This window comes from Rhinopithecus roxellana, chromosome 14 (genome assembly GCF_007565055.1).
Source record: "Rhinopithecus roxellana isolate Shanxi Qingling chromosome 14, ASM756505v1, whole genome shotgun sequence".
Classification (NCBI taxonomy): Eukaryota; Metazoa; Chordata; class Mammalia; order Primates; family Cercopithecidae; genus Rhinopithecus; species Rhinopithecus roxellana.
In genome coordinates, this window is record NC_044562.1 from 60,429,623 (window position 1) to 60,457,146 (window position 27,524).

A 27,524-nucleotide genomic window follows, 5' to 3' on the forward strand; every position below is an offset into this window, starting at 1 on the left:
TTTAAATACAAGAATACAAGCCAGAGACAGCTACCGTGACAATTCACTCTCTGTCTTAAAATTACTTTTGTTACCCGTCTGTTTTCTTTTCTTTTCTTTTTTTTTTTTTTTTTTTTTTGAGACGGAGTCTCGCTCTGTCACCCAGGCTGGAGTGCAGTGGCCGGATCTCAGCTCACTGCAAGCTCCGCCTCACGCCATTCTCCAGCCTCAGCCTCCCCAGTAGCTGGGACTACAGGCGCCCGGCTAGTTTTTTGTATTTTTTAGTAGAGACGGGGGTTTCACCGTGTTAGCCAGGATGGTCTTGATCTCCTGACCTCATGATCCGCCCATCTCGGCCTCCCAAAGTGCTGGGATTACAGGCTTGAGCCACCGCGCCCGGCCGTTTTTTTTTTTTGAGATGGAGTCTTGCTGGGTCGCCCAGGCTGGAGTGCAGTGGTACAATCTTGGCTTACTGCAACCTCCACCTCCCAGGTTCAAGCAGTTCTCCTGTCTCAGCCTCCCAAGTAGCTGGGACTACAGGCACACACCATGACGCCCAGCTAATTTTTGTATTTTTAGTAGAGACGGGGTTTCACCATTTTGGTCTGGCTGGTCGTGAAGTCCTTACCTCAGGTAATCCACTGCCTCAGGCTCCCAAAGTGCTGCGATTACAGGTGTGAGCCACCGCGCCCAGCCCCCTCTCTGTTTTTCTGTGGTGGTTAGCAGTGATAATACAAGCTAATATTACGGTCCAGATACCTTGCATGGATTGTGTCATTTAATCCTTCTAACAACCAGTAGGAGGCAGAAACTACTGTTATCCCCGTCTCACGAGTGAGGACACAAGGCACAGAGAGGTTAAGGAACTTGTCCGAGATCACACACTTAGGAAGTGGTGAAACCCAGCTGAAACCCAGGCCATCCAGGACCTGTCCCCTTAGCCACTCTGCTGCTGCCTCTGATCACCTTAATGACTCACTCAGAGCATAAAGGACCAGCTGCTTGTCTGGGAGAGGGCTGTGGGGATGAGATAGGTGGTGTCCAGGATGTTGGGGGGGGTCAGGAGTGACAGAATGCCCTTGGTACCCTGGACAGCCTCTTGGCAGCTCCACTGAACCATGGCAAGAGCGCCCTGAGAGGTCTCCTCATTTCCACCTTGCCTCAACCCTGCACCTCCATTGAAGTGTAAGTCAGAGCTTGTTGCACAGAACTCTCCACAGTTTCCTATCAGAGTTCTGACTGCCCCCGCAAGGCACTCCGTGATCTGGCCTTGCTGCCGCCCTCCTACCCCTGCCCGCTCTGCTCCAGCCTCGTGCACCTTCCTCAGACAGGTCAGGTGCTCTCCCGCTGTAGGGCCTTTGTGTGCTGTCCCCCTGCCTAGGATGTTCTTCCTCTGGTAGCCAATTCTCCACGCTCTCCAGGTCTGCCTTCAGGCTCTCTTGCGAATGGAGTCTGAGGGGAGCCCTTTACTGGGAATTGCAGTCCCAGGGTAGCAGTAGAAAAGGAAAAGGGAGGTGAGGAAGAAAAATCTGGAAAGCACACACAAGATGACACCCTGCTGAAATGAGGCTCTGCCTTACAGACAACACACAGCAGGGTGCTCACCCCGTTGGGACCTCTTCAGAAAGCCTGTCCCAAAAAAGGAAGGAAGGAAAGAAAGACAACTTCAGAACGGTCCATGTGAGAGAGAGAGGGAGGGGCATTTTCTGCCAGCTCCACCTTGCCTCCTGCCCAGCATGTGAGCTCTCCCTCCTGTCCAGCTGCCTCATCAGACCCTTTGGCGGCAGCCGGGACAGTGAGGGGCAGCAAGGACCACCACAGTGGTGTGGCACGTTGTCCGAGTCCACACAGGGCAGGCAGAGCCAGAGACACCCAGTCCCAGCCTCAGGTGTGAAGCCAGAAGGACCTGCTGGAGCACGTGACTGCAAGCCTGAGAGAGCGAAGCCCAGGGACTCTGAGTCAGTTCACACACGAGGGCTCAAGTGCAAGGTCCTTGCCAAATGCCACCTACACCTGGGGCCACCCTCATTGAAATGTCACTCCCAGCCCCTCTATTCCCCCTTGCTAGTTGCCTGCTGTACTGTATATTCTACTTTCTTATTTATTGTCTGTTTCCCCCTAATGTAAGCTCCCTGAGGGCAGGAAAGATGTCTGCTCTGTTGTCTGCCCCAGTGCCAGCCCTCAGTGCTAAGCGAGTAAGGGCAAGTCAGTGGGAAACTGCTGGCACCGGGCGGGCCCTGCCTGAGTGCCATCGGTCCTTTTTATTGTTGTCGTTGTTTATTGTTCTTGGACTTGTTCGTCTGTGTCTGAGACTCTCCCCACATCAGTGTTTCTGGCCTCCGTCCTTTTAGTGGGTGTATAGTATTCAGAGCATGGATGTCCCAGGTTTGTGTCTTCAACAGTACGTGCCAGGCCCTGGGGATCCAGTAGTGACCAACTCAAACCCCTACCCCCATGGAGCTTAGGTCCTAGAGGGGAGGCAGGCAGTAAACAGCCCCGCCCCTCAGTGCTGGTGAGGAAAGCCCACAGAGCGGGAGTGGAGGGCACAGAGAAGGAGCTGGTGGGGAGGCAGTGCTGTTCATGCAGGCTGTCCAGGGCATCTACAGGAAGAGGGCTGTGGGCACGAGGGAGCAGCAAGTGCAGAGTCCCTGTGGTCAGAGCACACAGGGCTGGGGCCAAGGGGTGAGCAGTTAACAGGACATGCCCAGGAGATTGCAGGAGCTGGACTTGCAGAGCCTCTGGCCCTCGTGCCCACTAGAGCTGTGCTCTGAGCAAGGGTCTGAGCACAGGCCAGGTGTAAGCTAAGCCCCTTCACCAGGATCGCTCTAGATGCTGTGTTGACCATAGCAGGGCCAGGTGGAGGCACGGGACCAGTTTGGAATTTGAGGCTGGCTCCTGGCCAGGGTGATCGTGGACAGGATGCGTAGCCCCCTTGTTGATGGTTCTTTCCAGGTTTTTATATTCCATGCTCACACATCTCTGTGCACATAAATAAGCACTTATCTGCAATGGATTCCTGGAGGTGGGAAGAGTATGCAGATTATAAACGTTGCTGTGAACTCAAATTTCTCCCCGGAAATACCCTATTACTACACTACCATACTCAAGAGCCACTCCTCCACCTGACCTGAGTGTGAGCAGTCCTGTTCATTTTTGGCAACCTGATGGGCAAGATAACCTCATCCTTTGCATTTTCCTGATGCTAATGAGGTTGAGCCTGTCTCTACAAATTCACAGATCTTTGGTGTTTCTCTTTGTGGGAATGACCTAGACAGTCTTCGTGCTTAGTCTCTTTCTTCCCAAAAGGTATTACCATTCATCTTTCATTGAATTTGCTAGAACTGCCATAAAATGTAAACAAACAAACAAACAGACTGGAGTAATAGACTTGCTTATTTTGTTCCTGACTTTAAGTGGAATGATGCTGGCATTTTGGGTTTTATATGACTCAGGATATTGATAAAACCAGCTATATAACCCACAATCAAGTATCCTGTAATTGAGATTTCCTCCCTTTGACCATAAGCTTTTCCTCTCAGAGCTATTAATATATGTAGACAGCTGGGCACAGTGGCTCACGCCTATAATCCCAGCACTTTGGGAGGCCGAGGTGGGTGGATCATGAAATCAAGAGATTGAGACCATCCTGGCCAGCATGGTGAAACCCTATCTCTACTAAAAATACAAAAATTATCTGGGCGTGGTGGTGTGTGCCTGTAGTTCCAGCTACTCAGGAGGCTGAGGCAGGAGAATCGCTTGAACCTAGAGGCGGAGGTTGCCGTGAGCCAAGATTGCACCACTGTACTCCAGCCTGTTGACAGAGCAAGACTCTCTCTCAAAAAAAAAAAATAAAATGTAGACATTGTCTTCTGGAAATTTAATATTGCTGAAGAGATATCCAAGACTAGTATGATTTTTTTTTCATCCTTTATGGGTAACTTGTTTGTTCTCTTTGAATGTTGGTAGGATTTTCTTTATCCTTGGAGATACCGTTTGTCATCTGGATGCAGTTAGGCGTTGGACTCCTGTCCTTTGATTGGCAGATTTAGCTCTGTCTTTGGCTCAGGATGGTTCTCTATGTGTCTCACTCATTATGGTTTCTGGTTTATTGTTCTCATCTCTTTCAGAAAGAGCTGTAATCCACAGGTAAAACCCGGCCCTCCTCCGTCTCTCTTCCCTTCTCCTTTCCCTTTGCATTTTGAAAGTTTCTTATGTGTCTCCTCCGTATCACTGAAGCCATTTTCTTTTTATTCGCTCTGAACTTTGTCCTTTCTAGTTTTCCATTCTAATGTGGCATTTTCATCTCAGACTGTGGCCTTATCGCATCCCTCGTTACTTGTTTCATTGAATCCATCACTTCTTGTGTTTTTAGGATGAAAAGTGGATGCTGTCCTAATTTGCTGCTTCCTCTGTGGCGTGAGGGTTGTGTTCAGTTGTCTTTGCTGTGTGTCTTTTCCACAGCCCCGTATTGGCTTTATTCTGTTTATTAGTTTGTGAGCAAGGCAAGGTCTAGTCAGCCCTGCTGTTCTCCAGACACTGATGTAGGTGGACTCTTCGTGAGCCCCGCCTCTCAGCAGGCTGTCCTGGAGTGGCTCACCCGTGAACGGACTCGACCTGGGGAAGGGGGTGCTGAAGGCTCTCGTTGGAGCTTAGCCATTCAGTTCCTAGGGCCAGCTGTTGGAATCTGGCTCCCTGTGTGTGCGGCCCTCAGTACTGCTGGATGGTTTCGAGCCTGTTCTCAGAGTCGCCCTGTAGGGGAGGGCACCTGGGGGTGTTCAGTGGGTGAAGCGTGTCCAGGAGAACCTCTCCTTCCCACAGGATTTCTGTTCCTGTGTCCGTTCCTCTCCCACAGCTTCCTCACGAAGCATCTTCCTGGTAGTAGAGCTGTTGACGGTGCAGCCTTGATCGTGGCTCAGGCCGTCTTCTTCCATGGCGGGGGGTAGCAGGGATCTCAGCACTAGCCACTTCCTCAGGGGGATTTGGACTCCAGTGCACTCTTCATGCTCCTTCCATCTGAGCAACAAGCAGCAGGACACACCTTCACTTTTGTGGCGAATGATTGGGACCCTTTGGGACTTCTAGGGCTGCTGAAAATGATCCCTCCCCGCGACCAATTGTATGATCCTTGGTCATTTCACGTGGGTTCTGGTGGGAAGGAGGTGGAAGGGGAGGCTCTCCCAGAGCTAGATGGGAATTGGAGCGTAAGATATTTCACAAGATTTGGGGTCTGGAATCCAGCAACCCTTCTCTCCCTTGTTCTGCCTGCCCGGGAAGGGCCAGACGGATGCCATGCAGAAGTGGCAGTGCCATACTGTGCCAGAGTTGGGGCTGAGCACAGTGCAGTGGCAAGAAGCAGGAGGTCCCCGCGCAGCTGAGCCTGGTTGTAGGGTGGGGGTCCCATCTTCAGATGCCGGCAGGCTTGGAATCCAGGGCTGTCATCTGCTACTGTGTGACCTGGGGTGAGCTACCCACCCCTGTTGGCGCCTGTGTAGAACAGTCCCCTGCACACCATGTGGACAGTGATCCAGAGTTGCTGGGAAGGCTGTGTGTTGGGTGCTTAGCATCATGTCTGTAGTCAGCAGCGTCACTCCAGAGCCTCGCAGCTGTGTCCGTTAAGCATGACCGCTTGTGCCAAGCAGGGCCTTCATCTAGCTCTCTCCAGTGCCCCGCTAGAGTGGGTGCCTGCTTCCTGCTGGGACCCTGCTGCAAACGCTGTCCTGGGGATGGGGGGACATCACTAGGTGAAGAAGGGAGGACCCAGGATGGCACTTTGGCCTCCCACCTGCTAATCAGTCCCACCCCTCCCTACTGCCTGTCTCTGCTCACTCCCTCAGTTTGTGTCCAGGATGATCACTGGTCTGTCTCTTTTTTCAGCCACTCCACCCACCTACCCCAAAGTGCTGCGGTAAAGCTTCTGTCCAGCATCGCAGTGCGAGCCTGTCCAAATGCAAGCTGAGTTCCATGGGCCTGGCACTCAGAGTGCCTCAGCAGCTCCCAACCATTCCTAGTAAATGTGAAGCCACATTGTCCTGGCCCCTCCCCATCCCACTTGTACATGCCTGCAGGGCCTGGGACTCCCGAGCTGCTGGGAGGGTTCCACACCTGCCAGGCCCCTCTGCCCTCTTTAGCCGGCAAGCCCTGTCTGTCCCCATGTCTCCTGCTAGCCTTGGCTCCTCCTCCTGTAACTGTGCCGTGTGTAATGGCCAAGATTTCTGAACCCGGCTCCCCTACCCCACCATCATCTGGGGAAATTTATGAAAGACAGATCACCCATTCAGAGGGACTGTGTGTTTCTCCCAGCACTCCACAGGCTGGGTGGTGACTGTCAGTGTTCTTGTCTGCCTTCTGATGAGGCCGCCAGCAGCTCTGTGTCGGGGGCTGAGGCTGCCTCATTCAACCCTCTTCCTAATCCATGGCAGATAGGAGCTCTGTCAGTAAGAACAAATAAGTGATGTGATGAACTAATATGTGTGTGATTGATCCCGATGAAAGGGCAGTTTTGGCTGGGTGCGGCTGGCCACAGCTGGCCTGTAATCTCAACATTTTGGGAGGCTGAGGCGAGCAGATCGCTTGACTTCAGGAGTTCAAGACCAGTCTAGGCAACATGGCAAAACCCCGTCTCTACCAAAAATACAAAAAATTAGCCAGGCATGGTGGTGAGTGCCTGTGGTTCCAACTACCCTGGAGGCTGAGGTCAGAGGGTCGCTTGAGCCCAGGCACTGCATTCCCTGTGCAAAGGAGTCAGACCTGTCTCCAAAAAAGAAAGAAAGAGAGAGAGAGAGACAGAGAGAAGAAAGAAAGAGACTGCAGTTTCATTAGTAACAGAAAGAGTCAAACGGGTACTCTGCCTGACAGCATCCCTCTGTTTACCAGCTTCGTTCCAGAGCCCAACATGAATGGATACACGGAATTTCCCCCCAGCCCAGTAACCCCACCAAGGAGCCCATGGAGCCCCAGCCCAGCCAGGTCCCACTTCAGGAAGATGTGGACATGAGCAGTGGCTCAAGTGGACATGAGACCAACGAAAACTGCTCCACGGGGCGGGACTCGCAGGGCAGTGACTGTGACGACAGCGGGAAGGAGCTGGGGATGCTGGTGGAGCCACCGGATGCCCACCAGAGGTGAGTTCAGCCTCTGGCCAGATGGAGGCCGGGCAGGTTGTTTCCTCAGTGGCTCATTTCTGCTGGGATTTGATTGCTTTTGCAATCTTTAAATCATGATTATCAAGTTTTTCAAGATTTTTGAAAATGACTAAAATGTGCCAGTGTCTGTCCTTCCTTATAGTGAGGCCCTGTTGATTTTGTAGATCCAGTTGCCAACAGACAGGTACTGGGTGGTGTAAGGAGATCTTGGGAGGTAGCAGTGGTGGGTAACCCAGCCAGCGGCTACTTATACAACACTGGGTGGTTTATGGAAAAGGAACTGGCTCCTGTTGTCATGTGTTTCTGTGTCCTAGTACTTAGTTTTTCTCATGTCTGAAAGTTTTATGTTCCAGCTTTATCTTAACCTTGTATTTTTTAAAATTTGTCTTACCGTGGTGTTATCTAGCCTGTTATCACCGGTAGGGTGGCAGGGGAAGATGTGTCTGGAACATACAGTTGTCTAAATTTTGCTTTTATTTCTTGTTTTCATAGTCCAGATGCCTTTAGCCTGATGATTACAAAATCTGAACACAACCCATCTACAAGTGGCTGCAGGTAAGGCCAATTAGAACTTTGTACACAGAGTTTTTAGAGAAATTAAAAGACTTCTTATTGGAGATTAGTTTTTTGGGAGTGACGTGGCTTTTTTTAAGCTCTGCTAAAACCCGTCTGTGTGGCTGTGTGGGTATGAACCCAGCCTTACCCTGGCCTTTCAGACAGTGACTGTGTCCCCTCGCCATCCAGAGCCCCCAGGATGTCATTCCAGTACCTGTAGCTCCTCCCAGCTCTACTCGAAGCCGACTTTGCCTGAGTCTTGGGCATTTTCATCTAGAATATTCTTCACTCTTCTTAGGTGTTTGTAACAAACTTACCCTATGTCAATTTTCCTGTCACCTCTGGAACAGAACCCGGCTCCTAGTGCAGGAACTGTGGGCACTTTGCATTGCCTGAGAAACCTTGATTTCCATCATTCCTTCTTCACCCTCTGTTCCAAACGGGCCCATCTTCATCAGCCCTGCTGTCCTGTCTCTCTAACATCTCTGTATCCTCAATTAATGTTTGAAGACCCTTCTCCACAATCCCCTTTTCTCTGTGTTCATGGCTCACTTTTATGTCCCAGGAAGTCACTGTGCTGTCCTCTGTAATCCCATCACTCAGTCCTTCTTTACCTGGGGCAGGGAAGGAGGGCACAACTCAGGGCACAGTCCACTGCACCAGACTGTGGGTGGACCAGTATCCTTTCCTGAGCAAAGCCTAGCTCTAACCCTTGGCGGAAAGGAACACAGTTGGAGGGACTTCTCCAGCATTCAGTTGGGTTAGAGCGGTGATTCTTGACCAGGTAGAATTTGTCTCCCAGCAAGAAACATCTGGCATTGTCTGTCGATAGCTCTGATTGTCATACCTGGCTGTGGTCTTCCTGGTCTATTGTGGGTGAGGCCAGGGATACCGCTAAATGTCCTGCAGAGCCCCACAAAGGACCATCCAGATCAAAACGTCTCTAGAGCCGAGGCTGAGAAAATAGACAAGAGGCACGTTTCTTCAGGAAAGGACACCTGGGAAGCTAACATTTGGCTGCCTCTTTCTTGAATCCTGCAGCAGCGACCAGTCTTCGAAAGTGGACACACACAAAGAACTGATAAAAACACTAAAGGAGCTGAAGGTTCACCTCCCTGCAGACAAGAAGGCCAAGGGCAAAGCTAGTACGCTGGCCACCCTGAAGTACGCCCTCAGGAGCGTGAAGCAGGTGAAAGGTACGTCGGCCTCGCACTTCTGCTCCAAACCTATAGAAATATGTTTTAAATCCCCCCAAATTATAGTTCAGATTGTGTTGACTTTCTAAAACTTGAGGCTCATCACAGCTCACTGTAGCCTCGACTTCCAGGCTTACTTAAGCGAGTCTCCTGCCACAGCCTCCTGAGTAGCTGGGACCATAGGCATGTACCACCACGCCCAGCTAATTTTTGCATTTTTTGTGGAGATGGGGGGTCTCACTGTGTTGCCCAGGCTGGTCTCAAACTCCTGGACCCAAGCAGTCCTCCTACTTCAGCCTGCCAAAGTTCTGGGATTACAGGTGTGAGCCACTGTGCCTGGCCTGGCCTTTTTCTTTACAGTGGAAACTACCAGCTCTGGAACTTTGAAGAATTCCTCAGCTGTGTTGGTCTGTTGTGACGAGCAGGCAGAGACCATCAGTGTGAACCAGGGTGGGGAAGGAAGGTGCCCTGCAGAGCATCTTCACACCTCCTGCCAGCTGGTGTGTGAGCACCTCCCGACTCCGTGGAGCTGTGCCTTTTCATGTGTTGCACACATGCACTGAGGGGCTGGTGGATCTTTTACATTAAAAACGTGCATAAAAGAAAAATCTGAAAGCCTTAAGGTGAAGCAGTAGCTGTATTCTATTATCGTCAGTCGTTTCAAAGCACAGCGTACGGTTAGGACAAAGTTCCTCACTAGTAATCATGGGTATAAACTCATATTTCAAGCAGTCTTCATATTTTTGAATGTTTCAGTAATTTTTCATCAGCAGTGAGCAGGTCATCAGCACTCACCTCTGGGGTCCCTTGAGCCAGGTGTAGAAGGGTTGCTCTGCCATGTGCTAGCTTGGACTTGCATTTTTGGGTGTTGTCTTTGGGTGTCCTATAGTTTCTCTGCAGGCTCCTCCCTAATCCCATTGTCCATTTGGTGAGGGTTGATATAGACAGAACAAGGTGCCTTGGCTGCTCGTCATTGCTAATCAGGTCTAAAGATAAAATCTGGTGCCCCTGGGTTGAGCACCCCGCCATGGAGGGCACCGCTCTGGGCCTGTGTGCCCATGGAGGCCCCCTTTTCTGGAAGGAGAAGCTGGAAGGGAAAGTTCATTGGGGTGCTCTGTTCTCAAGTGATTATGTCCATTTAGGGTGTTTCCCTGTTGGCATCTGCAGTAACTTCAGAGCTCGGAAGCTCTGCCACATGGACATTTTCCAGACTTTCCAGCAGTTTATATCTTGATTTCAGAGCATACTCAGATATGTGCCTGTTTCTGAAATTACTGAAGGTGGCAAAACTGAAAGCAGATGAGACCCAGCTGTGGATCCAAAGGTCTCCTCACCACACTGCAGGAAGCACATGCACGGCAGAATCCTGGCTCAGTCTCCTAACGCAGCCCCAGGTTCATGTGTCCAGGGCTCTCCTAACGCAGCCCCAGGTTCATGTGTCCAGGGCTCTCCTAACGCAGCCCCAGGTTCATGTGTCCAGGGCTCTCCTAACGCAGCCCCAGGTTCATGTGTCCAGGGCTCTTCTAACGCAGCCCCAGGTTCATGTGTCCAGGGCCTGTTGAGCCCTGAGGGCAAGTGGCAGCCTCGAGCTGGCCCCTTTGCTCCCCCCTGGAGTGAGGGCCGCTGTGGCCATGAGCACCGACACCCAGAGACAGGCTTGTCACCCCAGAGCCCACTGGATAAGCCAGGATGGCGTGGGAACTCAGATGGAGTGGCCCCCTCCTCTTCAGATTCTATTTTGAAAACTTTCTTTCACATGTTCTTGTGCCTGCTATTTTTTTAAGCAGTCAATTCTGCCTGGGTGGGGGTGTCTGATGGCATCACCCAGGGAGTCAGATGTGCAGGGGTTGCCATGTGGTCCTGTGTGGAAACGTGGATGTACCATCATGATTAAAGACCTTCTGGAGGCCAGGCAGAGTGGCTCACGCCTGTAATCCCAGCACTTTGGGAGGCCAAGGCAGGCAGATCACGAGGTCAAGAGATCGAGACCATCCTGGCCAACATGGTGAAACCCCGTCTCTACTAAAAATACAAAAATTAGCTCCGCGTGGTGGCGGGCACCTGTAGTCCCAGCTACTTGGGAGGCTGAGGCAGGAGAATTGCTTGAACCCCTGGGAGGTGGGGGTTGCAGTGAGGTGAGATCACGCCACTGTACTCCAGCCTGGCGACAGAGCAAGTGTCCATCTCAAAACAAAATAAACAAGAATAATTAGCTGGGTGTAGTGGCGGGTTCCTGTAATCCCAGCTACTTGGGAGGCTGAGGCAAGAGAATTGCTTGAACCTGGGAGGCAGATGTTGTAATGAGCCGAGATTGTGCCATTGCAGTCCAGCCTGGGTTACAAAAGCAAAACTCCATCTCAAAAAAAAAAAAAAAAAGCCCCTTCTAGAGAACCTGAGAGGTAGCAGGAACTCTGACCATGTAACCTTAAATAATGTCGTTGCCACATTTAAAAAATGTTATAATCAAAGGCCTTCTGATGTTTCAGGGAAAAATATCCTGATTTCTGTTTGTGAGTTTGTTTTACCTTCACGTATCCATGTGTTCTGTGTCCCAGGAAGACGGGATTTATATCCCACCTTTTCATTTGAGAAAAATAGAGCCCCCAGTTCGTAAGAGCTAGTGACTATCTCTGGCCAAGTGCTGGGTCCTGCCCGCTGAGTGTGAGCACTGTCTATCCTGCAGCCAACGAAGAGTATTACCAGCTGCTGATGTCCAGCGAGGGTCACCCCTGTGGATCAGACGTGCCCTCCTACACGGTGGAGGAGATGGAGAGCGTTACCTCTGAGCACATTGTGAAGAATGCCGTAAGCCTCTTCGCGAAAGTTTCTTTCTAAACGGTGGGAGTTCCTCCTCCAGGCAAGCTAGCTCAGAGCAGTGGCCAGTGGCTATAAGGCAGGAGCGTTTGGGGTTTTAGCAGATAAGTTCCTACCTTTAAAAGGAAAAATGTGAAGTCAGTGATTCTGGAAGTGGCATTCATGTTCTGGACTTCTGCCTTCTGTGAGACTGTCTTCTTCGTCCCTGGCCAGCTTTGTCCTGTAGCTCATGGGTTCAAGGACAAATCCACTGTGACTGAACTGGGGGGCTCTTGGTTTTCATGTCCTCAAGGTGAGGAGACAGACTTGGTGACAGTCAGTTCACTTGTCCAGGGCTTTGCAGTCATGAGGGGGAGCTGGGATTGGAGACTCCAAAGCCCATGCATTTTTAAGCACACCCAAAGGTGGGCCCCTTGGAGGGCACATGGGCCACATACACACACCCCTGCTCTACCACCCTGAGTTCTCAGCCAGTGAGAACAGATGTAAGGGCCAGCGGGGACCCCACGTGTGCTGGGACCATTGTGAAGCTGGCCTCATAACAGGGCTCCCTAATCCTTGCCATCTTCCTCCAGCGTAACCCCCAGGCAGACCCCAACCCTGAGCCCAGAGGGCCAGCCAGCAGCAGAGCGCCCATGGTGGGCTGGAGGGGCCCACCCAGAGGCCTCTGCTCCCCAGGAAGCCCCTAGAACCCTGGGAGAGGGCAAGGCTGGTAGAGGTTGTTGGGGCAGGCCAAGTGAGCAGAGGGTCCCCCACCTCCTTGTCACCCAGCCTGGACACCAGGTGCCATGTCCAAGACAGTGGGGTGAGTGGCGCCTTCCAGTGGGTGGAGACAGCTGGGGTTTATTCCACCAATAGAACCCTGATGTGTTGTTTCAAATAATACCGTGTTGGGCCTCCCAATATCTGTAACAGGTGTAAGAGTTAAAGAGGAAAGAAACACGAAATGCAGCTTGCCAGTCAAAGACAGGTTTCCTTTAGTGAAAACCTGAGAGGCGCTCCTGGCCGATTTTGGTCAGGAGCGCTTTCTCTGCAGACTGAGACTATATGTTGGTTTCAGGGTGAGGAGCTTATCCCAAGCCTGGAATGTTTGTGTGTTGGAGGAGTTTATGGCAGGGCTGGACCGTCTCTGGGAAGGGGGAGGTTATCTTGGGACAGGCATCTTTCCGGGCTCCGGAGGGGGGTTATCTCGGGGCTAGCGTGTCTCTGGTCAGGGAGGAGTTTGGAATGTTTCTGGTTGGAGATGTTACTTGTGGTTTGTGGTCATGTTGACCTTAGCCATTAGGCTGATGCCCTTTGGATGTAGGCCATTTTTTATTAAGGTGAACTTTAGAATGAGGGGCTTGTCGAAGATGGCAATGCTCCTGCTCTGTCAATAGGCAAGATAGGATTTGTTGGTCAGGGCTAGGCAAGGGGCTCAGAGAGCCCCCCACCTCTGACGCTCCTGGTGGGCGGCTCCCTCCAGCCTGCCTGCCTGAGTCGGATGTGGTGTCCAACCCCATCTGACCTTGTCACCAGAGCCCTACTCTTCCTTTTCAGGATATGTTTGCTGTGGCCGTGTCCCTGGTGTCTGGGAAGATCCTGTACATCTCTGACCAGGTTGCATCCATATTTCACTATAAAAGAGATGCCTTCAGCGACGCCAAGTTTGTGGAGTTCCTGGCGCCTCATGATGTGGGTGTGTTCCACAGCTTCACTTCCCCGTACAAGCTTCCCTTGTGGAGCGTGTGCAGTGGAGCAGGTGAGGTCATCGAGGTAGTGCCTTGTTCCCTCTGGGGTCTGGAAAGGGGCCAGGAGCTGGGCCCACCCCAGATGTGGTGCAGGCGCCCTGCCTCACCTTTCAGAGCCCACCTGTGGGGGCTGCCAGCTGCCTGCTCTGGCAAAGGTAAAGGATAAGCAGTTGTTCGTCTCTTCAGAATAAATTTAGTTAAAATAGTCTTTTAATACATTTCAGAGAGAGAAACCGTTGAGCATTTTAGAAATGAAGTTGTTTTGAAAAGCTGGAATCTTGCTGCGATGGCAGTCGTGGGAGGCTGGGTCGGGGGGCAGTGGGGAGCATGAGCGAGGCGCCCTGCTCCCTGCACTCAGGCATCCCCCTACCACCTTGGCAGCTACAACCAGTGAGTGGGTCATGTCCCAGAATGACTTCCTGAGGGTTCTTTGCCTTGACCAGGGCTGGCTTTGGGTATATAGACTGTGAGGTCCCTAGGCAGATGCCACTGGCCCCCGAGGCACTGCGGGCCAAGTGTGCTGCACTGTGGGTGGCAGCCTTCCTAGCTGCCAGGCCTGCCACTGTAGCTATCGTCTACCCTGCCTCATTTCCAGGCTCCACTCCCCAGCCAGGCCCTCCCAGCCGGGTCTGGTCAAGTCCCTGGAGCCAGCTGGGGGCGTGCCTGCCTCTGGGCCTCTGCCAGTGCCTCCGGCCCCCACTCTCCTGAAGGCCTCCTGTGCCCCAGCTCCTCCCTGCCCAGCTAAGTCAAGGACCAGTGAATTCTCAGGGGCCTTTCCAAGCTGCTGATTTTGTATCATTTTCTGTAACTAGTCATTGCTTCTGCTTTCCTAATTTCTTTTGAGTAGATGAAATGTTATATGAAAGACCTAGATCTAAGATTTTTTTTTTTTTTTTTTAGTTTAGATTCTTGGCCGGGCGCGGTGGCTCACGCCTGTAATCTCAGCACTTTGGGAGGCCGAGGCGGGCGGATCACAAGGTCAGGAGATCGAGACCAGCCTGGCTAACACGGTGAAACCCCGTCTCTACTGAAAATACAAAAAAAATTAGCCGGGCGCGGTGGTGGGCGCCTGTAGTCCCAGCTACTCGGGAGGCTGAGGCAGGAGAATGGCGTAAACCGGGGAGGCAGAGCTTGCAGTGAGCCGAGATTGCGCCACTGCACTCCAGCCTGGGCAACTGAGAGAGACTCCGTCTCAAAAAAAAATAAAAAAATAAAAAAATAAAGATTGCCATGAAAGCAGAGATTTCTTTTTTTAAAATCCCTTTCAACTCTTAGGGAAACACCTCTTCCTTCATTTCTGATGAGGTTGCCCGATTAATTTCATATTTTTACTAGACATTTCACATTTTAAAGGAAGTTACTATTTCACCAAAATACCAATGTAAGCCTTGAATGCCAAGTTGTTTCTGTTAGAACTGACTATCCCAAAATTATGTAACACTAAATGTTTGGGGCTTCTGTTTCACTGTGGCCAGGCCTCTGCACACCTACCCCAAAGTCTGAGGCAGCTGAGTGGCCAAAGAAAGAGGCTGACAAATTCAGTTTCTTAGAAAGAAATATTTAACAGGGACTTAAGAACGGAAGCCATGCATGCTGTGGGTGGTGATGAGACAAGACTGGATCCCAGTGCCATTCCCTCAGACCTAGGGCTTCTATGGGATGGGCACACAGGCTCAGAGGGAACTGGCAGGAATTTGCCCTGAGGGCAGGATTTACCTTAAGCACCTGCTCTTACTCAGGAACAGTAGGTAAATGAAATCTCCAAGGCCTTCCCAGAACTGGGGTTAATCAAAAGTCAGCATGGAGGCTTAGCTTCCAGGATATAGCTGCTGTGGCCTCCACAGCTTTCTTTGTCAATGTTCTGGACTTCCGTGAGTGTGCTTAGTTGGTGTGTTTGCAGCAGTGCACCATGAGTGTGTTCAGTTGTAGGTTACTGTGTTTGCAGCAGTGCATCGTGAGTGTGCTCAGTTGTAGGCTATTTGGTGTGTTTGCAGCAGTGCACCATGAGTGTGTTCAGTTGTTAATTAATTGATGTGTTTGCAGCAGCAGCATATACCGTTTTGAAAATGTAAGCCTCCTGATGCTAAAATTTTAGTGCTGCATAGTTTGGAATGCACCACACTCATGAAGTGTATGTAATTTTAGTCAAAAATGTAATAGAAGGTTTCTCACATAAAGGATTTAGTTTGTGCTTCCATAAATTTTCAGTTTTCACCTTGGCTCTTGCTTGATTCCGCTGCTCCTCTTTCGTTTGTGAGAAATAAGGAACAGTGTATTTAGTTGTTGATTTGGATGAATGACTTTGGACACTCTCTTCTAGATTCTTTTACTCAAGAATGCATGGAGGAGAAATCTTTCTTTTGCCGTGTCAGGTAAGCCTTGTTCCCAGTTTTCTTAAATTAGAAAACCATACAAACATTTCACCCCAGTGCCACTCCGCTTGAGGCTGGGGGGCATAAGCCCTGCCTGCAGGGACCCAACACGCCTGTTTCTGAAGTCTACCAGAAAACACAGTCAGTTACATTTTAAATGTGTACAGGTTGCTAAGAATGCGGCCAGCAGGGGAGTGATTTAACCTGCCCCTCATGGAAAATGGTGGCCAGGGGACCCTGTACTGTCTCTTTGTCTCCTGCGAAGACCTGTACCCAGGGTCAACAGAGTTTCCGAAAGCACTGCATCTTTTGGTTGTCTTTGCGTTTTTCTGGGGAGAGACACACAGCTTTCCCCACAAGGGTCTTGGTCCAAACCAGGGTGACTGATTGAGCATCCAGCCGCACTGTCAGGGGTGGCCCTGAACCAGACCCTGGCACCCTCAGGAGTCAGGGCCGAGGTCCTGGAGGGAGCAGCACACCTTTCCAGTCTGCTTTACCCACCCAGAGTGCAGGCTGCTCTAGAGAAGGGCTGTGGAGCGTTCCCACTGGTGGGGGTATTGACTCTGATTTGCCCTTCAGTGTGATGAGACTGAGGGAGGGACTGAAGCGGGCAGGGGAGCAGGCCCAGCTCCTCAGGCAGAGCAGAGGTACACATCACCTGCAGCATGGCATGGGGCCCAGGTGAGGAGGGAACAGAACAGGGGACCGTTCCTGTGTCACAGTTCCAAACTTTGAGCGTGGCCCTTCTCCACAGTGTCGGGAAAAGCCACGAGAATGAAATCCGCTACCACCCCTTCCGCATGACGCCCTACCTGGTCAAGGTGCGGGAGCAACAAGGTGCTGAGAATCAGCTTTGCTGCCTTCTGCTGGCAGAGAGAGTGCACTCTGGTTATGAAGGTAACAGCCAAGCCCAGCGCCAGGGCAGACTTTGTCTCTGGCTCCCCCTCAATTACTCTTGTGGTTCAAACATGATATCTATATGGACTCCCAGCTGCAGTTCCCCACCCTTGGCCTCTCCACCTCACCTCGGGCAGGGTCTCCATCTTTCTGGAGACTCAGCACACCCTGCTTGTCATCCAGCCCTCCCCATGGCAGATCACGGCATCTGGGTGCCAGCATCTCTCACCCCTGTGCACACCAGTGCTGTGACTCTTCTCCCCTTTCCCTGGCTGCTCTGCCTTTTGTCCACAAAGTGGGAATAGCCCTGACAGGTCTGGGGCCCCACATCCCTCCCATCCTCATCCCCTGCCCCATGCCTCAGCCTCTTGGGCCCCTCTGAAGGGCACTGATGTCGCTGCCTGCTCCAGAACCCGAAACAGTTCCTCAGGCCCCAAGAAATGAAGTGCTGGGCGCCCTCCCTCCCCACCTTGACCCATCCTAACTTTTCCTGGAATTTCCCTTCCTCCCAGACAGTCATGCACGGACATGACTCTCCAGGTGAGTCAGCCTCCATACAAGGCTTGCTGTGCCTCTGTACACCCAGCATTCTGGACCCCGGTCTCTGCTCCTGCTGCCACCTCACTCGCAGAATGCAGTCATCAGGCCAGCTCGCCTTACTATGACTTCTTGGTCCCATTAGCTCTTCTGGCTACCCCACCCCCAAAATAATATCTGGGCTCTTCTCTTGAAGCTCAGAGGGTACAAGGCATTGTGCTACCTTTATGGGTCCTTCCTGTGGTGCCTCTTAAGATCCTGCTTTGTGGCATCTTGGTCCTTGTATTGGCCGAAATCCCTGGCCAGGAACTGTAGGTGCTCACCATGACTGCTGAGCGAGTCACATGATCTTCAGATTCTCTGAAGGCAGGTGCATTCTGCAACTGCTGAACCTGGGGAATCCAGCTGAGTCCATGCTGCGCTGTGCTCACCACTTTCTCTGTGGTGAATGGCAGCTTTTTTTTGAGATGGAGTCTCGCTCTGTCACCCAGGCTGGAGTGCAGTGATGCTATCTTGGCTCACTGCAACCTCCGCCTCCCAGGTTCTAGCAATTCTCCTGCCTCAGCCTCCCAAGTACCTGGGACTACAGGTGGATGCTGCCATACCCAACTAATTTTTTTTTTATATTTTAGTAGAGATGGGATTTCACCATGTTGCCCAGGCTGATCTCGAACTCCTGAGCTCAGACAATCCACCTGTCTTGGCCTCCCAAAGTGCTGGGATTACAGGTGTGAGCCACTGCGCCTGGCCAAGTGACAGCCTTTTAAAAAAGCACTTCTTAAAAGTGATAGAAATGTTTTAAGTATGTGACTTTCTCCACAATGTTTGATGTGTTCCTGCATGTATTACAGAATGTTCTTTTCCAAATGGTAAGGTTTAGATACTTAGGGTTCAGCAAGCTATTCCCCCAAATTACCAGAGTCTCCTTCAAGAAGGAAAAATGTTGAAATTTTGAATGTTTTGTCCATGAATTGAGGAAAATTTTGGATATATGACTCACTTTATGCAAATTACTCTATCACCTTTGTCCACCTTTGTCTAGTTTCTAAACTGTGAAGTTCTCCAGTACAGTGGCATTTGCTAAGAAATCTGAATCCAGACCAGGTGCAGTGGCTCATACCTGTAGTCTGTAGTCTGGCACTTTGGGAGGCTAAGGTGGGAGGATCTTTTGAGCCTGGGCATTTGAGACCATCCTGGGCAACAAAGACCCTGTCTCATTTAAAAAAAGAAGAAGAAGAAGAAGAAATTTGAATCCAAGTATGTAACTCATTTTTCTAAAAGTAATTTGTCAGATCACTTTAGTTTCATCTTAAACATCATAAAGATGGGGCCGGGCATGGTGGCTCACGCCTGTAATCCCAGCACTTTGGGAGGCCGAGGCGGGCGGATCACGAGGTCAGGAGATCGAGACCATCCTGGCTAACATGGTGAAACCCTGTCTCTACTAAAAATACAAAAAATTAGCCAGGCATGGTGGCGAATGCCTGTAGTCCCAGCTACTCGGGAGGCTGAGGCAGGAGAATCGCTTGAACCCGGGAGGCAGAGGTTGCAATGAGCCGAGATCATGCCACTGCACTCCAGCCTGGGCAACGAAGCAAGACTCCGTCTCAAAAAAAAAAAAAAAGTCATAAAGATGGACTTCTAGCTTTATTTTGCTAAGAGTAGCATTTACGTGGTCCGTGTGGTTTTGTTAACATGGCAGTTTCAATTTACTAGACTAAAACTAGCATTCCGTAGAAGCTGAGAAGGCTGGCCGGTGATCCCACAGCGAGCGTAGGGTTCTCAGTGTGGCAGGCTCTGTTGTTCAGAGTCCATGTTTCAATTTTTTTCTTTAGCTGCTCATTACTCTGAATCTACAGGGTGTTTTCTGGTAGTTTTAATATAACATTAAATATACATTTATTAGGATCACTAATGTGTGCAATATTCTATTCTTTCAGCCCCTAGAATACCTCCTGAAAAGAGAATTTTTACAACCACCCATACACCAAATTGTTTGTTCCAGGATGTGGATGAAAGGTACGTGGTCTTGACCCACCCCCTTTTTCATGTTTTTGATATAAAAGCTATTTAGCTAAAACCAAAACTGCATGTTGGTTTTATAATTACATGATGATAGACAAAAACTTATATACAGGCAATTAGCTATGGAATTACACTGAAACCTTTCTAAGATATGCACATGGTATCATTGAGGCTTTCTGGAGAGCTGGTGATTGTTCTAATTGAGCCTGTCTTAATTCTCCCATGTAAACCCATTCGGAGTAGACAATGGTCCAGACAGAGGCGGTGTTCCCTGGGACCAGTGTCAGGGTGGAAGCTGGAGATGCCATTGGCTGGATCCCAGCAGAAGTCCATCTTCCAGCCTCTGTGCTCCAGGCTTCTCCAGGGGACAGGATATTCTCCATGCCTCAGAGCCCATTCGGGTCCCTCTCTCTGGGTCTCCCCCGGTCCTAGTGAGATTTGGGGGCACCCATGTTCTGCGTGGCTTCTGCCCCCACCTTGTATCTTCTCCCAGCTCCTCCACAAATTCATAAAGACTCCAAAAACACTTGGGCCGGCTGGGTGCAGTGGCTCACACTTATAATCCTAGCACTCTGAGAAGCCGAGATAGGAGGATCGCTTGAGGCCAGGAGTTTGAAACCAGCCTGTTTGAAACCAGGAGTTCAAAACATAGCAAAATAAAAATAAAAATTAGCTGGGTGTGGTGTTGTGCACCTGTAGTTCCAGCTACTCAGAGGCTGAGGCAGGGGGATCACTAGAGCCTAGGAGTTCAAGGCTACTGTGTTGCACCACTGCACTCCAGCCTAGGTCACAGCAAAAGACCCTGTCTCCAAAAACAAAAAAGAAAGAAAAAAATGTGTGGGCCACTGGCAGTAGTCACGGAAAAATGACCTCAGAAGATACCACAGGAAGTGGACCAAGAAGCACCGGCGTGCTGGGTTCCTAAAATGAACCAGATCATCTTCTAGAAGCTGGAGGATCAAGGCCTCTCCCTCCTCTACTCTTGGCCCAGGGACACAGGCCCCCACCTTTGGAGTTGGGGCCACACAGCCTTCTGGGGAGACTCTGTGGGTAAAAAGGGATCCGTCACTTCCAGCTCCAGGTGACTCAGGTGTGTCCGCGGGGCTGCCTGGGGCAGAGCCAGTTTGCAGATGCAGGCTTCTGGACACCACCCTGCCCTGCAGAACCAGGATCTTGGAGGACAGGACCTGGGGCTGTATATGTAAAGCAGCCTCGGGAGACTTTTCGTCCTTCAGAGATCTGAGAACTGTCTGTAACCCACTCCCGTGCCAACTTGGTGTCCAGCTCAGCCCTGTGCGGGGAGGTTGGCAGACAGGTGCACCTGGCGTGATGGGCCACAGCCTGCAAGCTCCCCTTGATGAAGCCTTGTGTGCGGCCTGGCTCACAGAGCCCAAGGCCAGCCAGAGCAGGTAGCCAGGGCTCCCCCTCCCCTCCCCTCCTTCTTTTCACCCTCTACCCCCTTTCTTCTCCCTCCTCTTCCTCCTACCCCTCTGTTTCCTTCCTGTTCCCCCGCTCCTCTCCTCTTCCTTCCTCTTCTTCGTCCTTCAGCAAGGCCTTGATGGGGCCGATGCCAGGAACATTCTGTATATCCTGTCCAAAGGAAAACATGAGGCCTGAAGAGAGAGCCTCAGACAAGGAGGAAATCAAAGAATAACGCCAGGCCCTTGAGAAAGTTCTGCACCATGGTCTAAAGATTGACAGGGAAAATCCTTCCACACAAGCAGCAGAGGTTGAGGAAACATGGGTTTGGATGCAACAAGTGTGAAGAGGCAGCTCGGGAGAAGAAATGGTCGGCGGAGCCGGCAGAGGGCGCTGGACACAAACAGAAGCAGAAGGTGCTGCTGAAGTTCAGCTCCGTCCTGCAAGGGAGCAAAGCCACAGCTCCGGGAGGAGGCATGAGCACACAGGGCAGAGGCCCAGCCAGCCACCGAGACTCCAGAGAAGCCACAGTAAACCAACTGGATGCTGAGGCCAAAGTCACCTGAGACCAGGCTGGAAAAGAAGCACATACAAAGGGTGTGCCGAGGTCCAGGCAACACTTGTTAATCAGAAATCCACAAACTAATGAATGACACAGAGAAAGGAAAAGATTCCAGAAGGAAGAAAACAAAAGCATGATCGTGACTGACCTTTCGGGAGGTGAAGCGCAGCGCTGAAGCACTCGGGCTGCAGCCGAGGGAGCCGCCTTCGGAGTCCTGGACACTGGACCTTCGTTTGCTATTGATTGGAAGTCTAACTGGTTCTGTTAGTCCAACTTCCAAATTTTGATCTCCGGGGGTGGGGGTGGGATGTGGAGTGTATCTTTTCTTTCCGGGGAATAAGATGGTTCTCAGTGGCAGTCGCCTCTGCTGTTTGGACGCCCACCCTAGCATGTGTCTGCTTGCCTTCCAGGGCAGTGCCTCTCCTGGGCTACCTACCTCAGGACCTGATTGAGACCCCAGTGCTCGTGCAGCTCCACCCTAGTGACAGGCCCTTGATGCTGGCCATCCACAAAAAGAGTAGGTCCCCTTTTCAAAGTACATCCTGAAGTGTTTGGCGGAAGTTTGTGTGCCCTTGGGGCTTCTTCTTGGGACCAGTCTAGCTCTGACAGGTCACATCAGCTAAGGACAAGCAGGTGGTAGATGCCCGCCTCACCGCCTCACTCCTGGCACTGCAGTGCCCAGTGGAGTCGAGAGAGAGGGGTAAATTCGTGTGAGTTCCCTTGTGGCCAGTTGTTTCTCAGTCCTTGGCCTGAGTCCATGGCATCTCATGTTTACTGTTGGCTTCAGTGGTGCATGGGAGGAGGGGAGACCAATTCACCTGTGGCTAGGAAGGTTCTGACCAGGCCAGGGGAGTGCACAGTGCATGTCCTTACCAAGCCCAGCCCTCATAGATGCAAGTGACACTCTAGCAGAGATGAAACATGGGATGAAACAGCTCCTGCTGGAAACAGCCTCCTGGTTGTAATCTACAGCAAAAATGGGAGGTTGAAAGCAGTGGCTTTGAAGAAGTGTTCATACCCCTAACGTTTGGAAATGATCCCGGGCCTGAGTGAATCTTGACTTGTCTCTCTCTACTGTTTGCTCCCCTTTTCCCCTGAATGCTGGCTTTTGCTCTCCTAGTTCTGCAGTCGGGCGGGCAGCCTTTCGACTACTCTCCCATTCGGTTTCGCACCCAGAACGGGGAGTACATCACGCTGGATACCAGCTGGTCCAGCTTCATCAACCCATGGAGCAGGAAAATCTCCTTCATCATTGGGAGGCACAAAGTCAGGATGTGAGTGCTCCAAGGGCCTGAGGTGGCTCAGGGGTCTCAGGCGGGGGTCTTGGGCTGTCCTCACCTCCCAGCAACAGATGGCATAGGGAGGGGCTGAGAGGCCAAGACCGAAACCTCGCCTCCTGCCACCAATCTGGAGCCCCAGGCTGGTAGGCAGGGGTGACCTGTCCTCTGCCCCCAGGTGGGAGGGACCTCATTCAGGCCGAGTAGGGAGTGGGCAGGCAGCAGCCTGGGGGGCTGCAGGGGAGAGGCAGAGGGCCCACCCAGGCAGGCAGCATGTAGTGGCTATACAGTCACGCCAGAGAGGTCCTCCTGTGGGGTCCCATCTAACAAGATGAATTAAAACCATGCAGGGGACCTTTGAATGAGGACGTGTTTGCAGCCCACCCTTGCACAGAGGAGAAGGCCCTGCACCCCAGCATTCAGGAGCTCACGGAGCAGATCCACCGGCTCCTGCTGCAGGTGGGTGTGGTGCCTGCATGCCCTCCTCCCAGGTAGCAGCCTGAGAGCCCCTGCAGAGGACATAGGCTCTGCACCCTGGTCCTGGCATACCCACTCAGACAACTTCATCTGTCATTCTCTGAACATCCCTCAGGGGACAGTTTGGGCATAGACTGTGCTAGTCTGAGACAGTCCACAGTACCCTTGGCTCTCTCCAGCCTTACGTTCAACATTGTCTGAACCGCAGCCCTGAGTGAGTGACTGAAGGACATGTGCAGACCCCGTGCTCCAACACAGGCTGCATAGTCCCAGAGTGACCTCTCAGTGGTGTGGGGGCTCATTCTAATCCAGAGCAGTGGGACTTAGGGACAGGACATTGTACTCAAGGTCCCTAAAAAAATCAGGCCCATCGCAGTCAACACCACGCCTGAGTAGGTATCTGCCTCTCAGTTCCTAGAGGCTGTGGAGTGAAGCTGTCATCGCATCTTGTTTGTTTTAAACCCCTCCACAGAGGCGCGGCTGGCTATAGCCATGCGTTGATGAGTGGGTTGGACACATTCCTTTGGTGCTGTCTTCTCAGTGACCGAATGTCTGGGTCGGGGCACCACGGCTGGAGGCTGGGCGTCCACCTCTGGAGCTGACCCAGGGGTTCAAACCCCAGCTCCCCTGGTCTTTGCCATGTAGCCTTAGGCGGGTCACCATCCTCTCTGTGAAACAGGGTGTGTTGGCAGGGGGCCACATGCGCAGCTCAGCAGCCCTGGCTGTGTCTGTAGCACTATCTGCTGTCTCCCCAGCCCGTCCCCCACAGCGGCTCCAGCGGCTACGGGAGTCTGGGCAGCAACGGGTCCCACGAGCACCTCATGAGCCAGACCTCCTCCAGCGACAGCAACGGCCATGAGGACTCACACCGGAGGAGAGCCGTACGTCCCCTTCCGTTCTCCCTGGGAAAATGAGTTTGTGGATGTCCCTCCAGAGTTAGAAAGCACACTCAGGACAACCTTTGGGAGTTAGGAGGGGCTTCATCATTGCAGCTGTTTCTGCTTCCTTTCTAAACTTTGTTCACTTGGGACTGAGTTGAAACAGCTAGAAACCATAGCTAAGTGTTTGGTTGAAAATTATTTAAAACAGACAAAACAAGCAAAAGTGAAGATTTAACTAGGAAAGAAAGAAGAAAATGTGGGCTGGGTGCGGTGACTCACGCCTGTAATCCCAGTGCTTTGGGAGGCTGAAGCAGGTAGATCACCTGAGGTCAGGAGTTCAAGAACAGCCTGGGCAACATGGTGAAACCCCATCTCTACTAAAAATACAAATGTTAGCCGCGCATGGTGACGCGCCCCTGTAATCCCAGCTACTCGAGAGGCTGAAGCACAAGAATGGCTTGACCCCGGGAGGCAGAGGTTGCAGTGAGACAAGACTGCACCATTACACTTCAGCCTGGGTGACAGAGTGAGACTCTGTCTAAAAAAAAAAAAAGAAGAAAACGTAATGTGCCGTTTTGCTTTATTTTTTATTATTCTTTAGGATCATCAAATAAGTTTTATCTAGCCCTGCACCTGTCAGATTTCTTATTCACAATTTCCTTCTGTGTTGCTAAAGTGATTTCAGCCATCCTCTATTCTCACTTTGGGGGACAAACTGAAGGAGGTCTCCTAGAATGAATAACGTGTTCATTTTGTTTTTCTTCAAGGAAATTTATAAAAATGGTAACAAGACCAAAAATAGAAGTCATTATTCTCATGAATCTGGAGAACAAAAGAAAAAATCCGTTACAGGTAAAAAAAAAAATATTCAACATTTCCTTACTGAAACTAGAGTATGGCCACGTGAGAAGAGGGAAGCTGGGTTGAATGCTGACTCTGGCTGGCAGGGAGTCTACCTTGTAGCCATGCTGCACCCCCTTCTGTGTTCAGCACAGTCTTCAGCTTCCGAGAGGCGAGAGCAGCCCAGTCCTACACTCAGCCAGTGCAGGCACTGATGTCCACACTGGGCGCCTGACGCCCTGCAGGCCTGGCGGGGTGTGGCTAGGTATGCAGGCCTGGGGAGCTGTGGCCAGGTGTGCCTTCCTGCACCCTGGCCTGCCCGCTGGGTGTGCCTGGGCCGCTTGTTCTTGCTGTACAGAGTGGCTGTATGGCTATGTGTTTACACGTGCACACCCTTCACTCACACACACACACAACTGCCGACAGCCTGCCCAGTATCCACATACACTCCAACCAAACCTGTCTGAAGTGGAGAGTACCACCCAGGGTTTGCCAGCCCACCCCCACTGCCGCAGCCCTTTCCTCACCACAGCACCACACTTCCCAGGCAGCTTCACGCTGTCATGCGTGGGTTCAGGTTCATGCTGCTCCTCTGTCCCACGTGCATTTCTCACAGAGCATGCACATAGACATGTGTGGGCACACATGCATGCATCCCAGTCCCCTCCCCTGGTGGGCCCTTGCTCATTCTCTGTGCTCAGGCCGAAGTCTCCTGTGGAGAACACTCTGGCCAGACACTGCTAGGACTTTTGGCCTTGGGGATGTGTTGGTGGACATGCTGCCTCCTGGGCTCTGTGCTGGGTGTTGGGGACACATTAATGAGCTGGACACAGCTCTTTGCTTGAGGGCCCCTAGGGGACAGGCATGTGATGAATGTCGTGGGGGCAAGAGTTAAATCCACAGCACAGTGAGGAGGCAGTTACCATCATAATTCTTACTAGCAGGGATCACCTTGAAAACTGGCCTGGCCCAGGAGGAGCGTAAAGTACGTGGGCTCTCACTGGCCCTGAAAGTTTAAGAGTTCAAGTGAGAGCTGGTGTCTCCCACTGCTGAGTAATGTGTCCCCCCTGGGGACAGCCTAGACCCCAGAGAGAAGCAGACGCCAGGCTGGGCAGCAGGTCCCTCCCAGGTCTCTCTGTGGACGGCACTGTGGTGCTCATGCCCACAGGGCTGCCCGATGCCAGGCTGTCCCCAGGCTTCCATACCCATGAAGCAGATTCTGAGCCCCCAGCCCTGTCTTCAGGTAGAACGAAAATGCTTTCTAAATACACAGCGTTTTCTTTGGGAGAAAAATTAATGAAAGAACAATTTTGCCATTCCTTCAGAAATGCGAACTAATCCCCCAGCTGAGATGAAAGCTGTCCCTGCTGTGGAAAAGGACAGCCTGGGGGCCAGCTTCCCCGAGGAGTTGGCCTGCAAGGACCAGCCCACCTGCTCCTACCAGCAGATCAGCTGCTTGGACAGCGTCATCAGGTACACCGGCACTTCCAGCCGAGTCTCCACCATCTCACGTACCCTCCCACCTCTCGTGTTGTGTGGCCTCACCAGGGGTTCGTGCCCTTCACACAGGTACTTGGAGAGCTGCAATGAGGCTGCCACCCTGAAGAGGAAATGCGAGTTCCCAGCAAACGTCCCAACGCTAAGGTCCAGTGATAAGCGGAAGGCCACAGTCAGCCCAGGGCCACATGCCGGAGGTATCTAATCTGTTCAGAGCCATGGACACGTGGAGTAATGGAAATCCTCTGGAGAGACTAGGTGTCCCCGTGGCTTCTGTGCACACAGTGTAAGGGTGTAGGCTCTTTTTCAAATGATGAAAGTAGTTCAAAAGTCAGGACCCTTCTTAGGAGCTAGAGGCAAAGATGGTTCTGTCAGAGCCGTGGCTTTGAGAACAGGAACCCAGTGGGGCTGCTGGAGGCCTGGGGCCATCCCCTGACCCCCCTCATGCAGCCACACTGGGGGGATATCTCCTGACCCTCTTCATGCAACCACACTGAGGGGCCGTCTCCTGACCCCCTCGTGCAGCCACACTGGTCTCGAGTTGTCCGTCTAGAGCAGGCCGCCTTTCCAGTGTGTCTCAGAGGGGCCCTTGTCCCTGAATGTTAACATGCCCCAGAAATCACATTAAATCCCGGGCTGCTTAAGCGTTGTCAGTGTTGCTGATGTTCACCACCAGGTTTAAAAACGGTACCCCAGCTGGGCGCACGGGCTCACACCTGTAATCCCAGCACTTTGGGAGGCCGAGGTGGGTGGATCAGTTGAGGTCAGGAGTTTGAGACCAGCCTGGCCAACATGGTGAAACCGCATCTCTACTAAAAATATAAAAATTAGCCGGGCATCATGGCGCATGCCTGTAATCCCAGCTACTTGGGAGGCTGAGGCAGGAGAATCTCTTGAACCTGGCAGGCAGAGGTTGCAGCCAAGATTGCACCACTACACTCCAGCCTGGGTGACAGAGCGAGACTCCATCTCAAAAAAGAAAAAAGAAAGAAAGAAACAGAGTATCCCAGATTGTGGTTGGCTCCTGACTGTCGGAAAAGCCCCTCCCCACAGGCGTGCAAGAAAGGCTGCCTGGCTGCAGGCAAGAGCCCCTCACCAAGCATTCCCTGCAGCTGCCAAGCTGCTGCGCCTCCCCGCAGAGGACTCAGGATTTAAGTGTGTAACTGCTCCCGTTTTGGAACTTGCTCTTCTCCACTATTCTCCTGTGAATAAACACTGGGAACAAATCATCCCATGCCTGGGCCAGAGCATCTGTGGGATGAGATGGGAGGGGATGGGTGTGTGCACCCTGGTGTGGAAGCTGTATGGGCACTCGGGTGTCGGT

General features: G+C 51.8%; 1 protein-coding gene across 1 annotated transcript in view; it reads left to right on the top strand.

Moving 5' to 3' along the window:
• The first annotated feature begins 6,871 nt into the window (after window positions 1–6,871).
• The window catches only part of PER2 (period circadian regulator 2), a 31,702-nt gene continuing 11,049 nt past the window's right edge, over window positions 6,872–27,524 (top strand). The window contains 16 exon segments of the mRNA XM_030917097.1: window positions 6,872–6,896; window positions 6,899–7,100; window positions 7,614–7,676; window positions 8,718–8,872; window positions 11,556–11,677; window positions 13,226–13,427; window positions 15,737–15,788; window positions 16,543–16,685; window positions 19,163–19,241; window positions 21,639–21,745; window positions 22,349–22,502; window positions 22,856–22,964; window positions 23,738–23,863; window positions 24,631–24,715; window positions 26,029–26,176; window positions 26,273–26,397. Of these exon segments, the coding sequence (XP_030772957.1) occupies window positions 6,872–6,896; window positions 6,899–7,100; window positions 7,614–7,676; window positions 8,718–8,872; window positions 11,556–11,677; window positions 13,226–13,427; window positions 15,737–15,788; window positions 16,543–16,685; window positions 19,163–19,241; window positions 21,639–21,745; window positions 22,349–22,502; window positions 22,856–22,964; window positions 23,738–23,863; window positions 24,631–24,715; window positions 26,029–26,176; window positions 26,273–26,397 (1,897 nt within the window).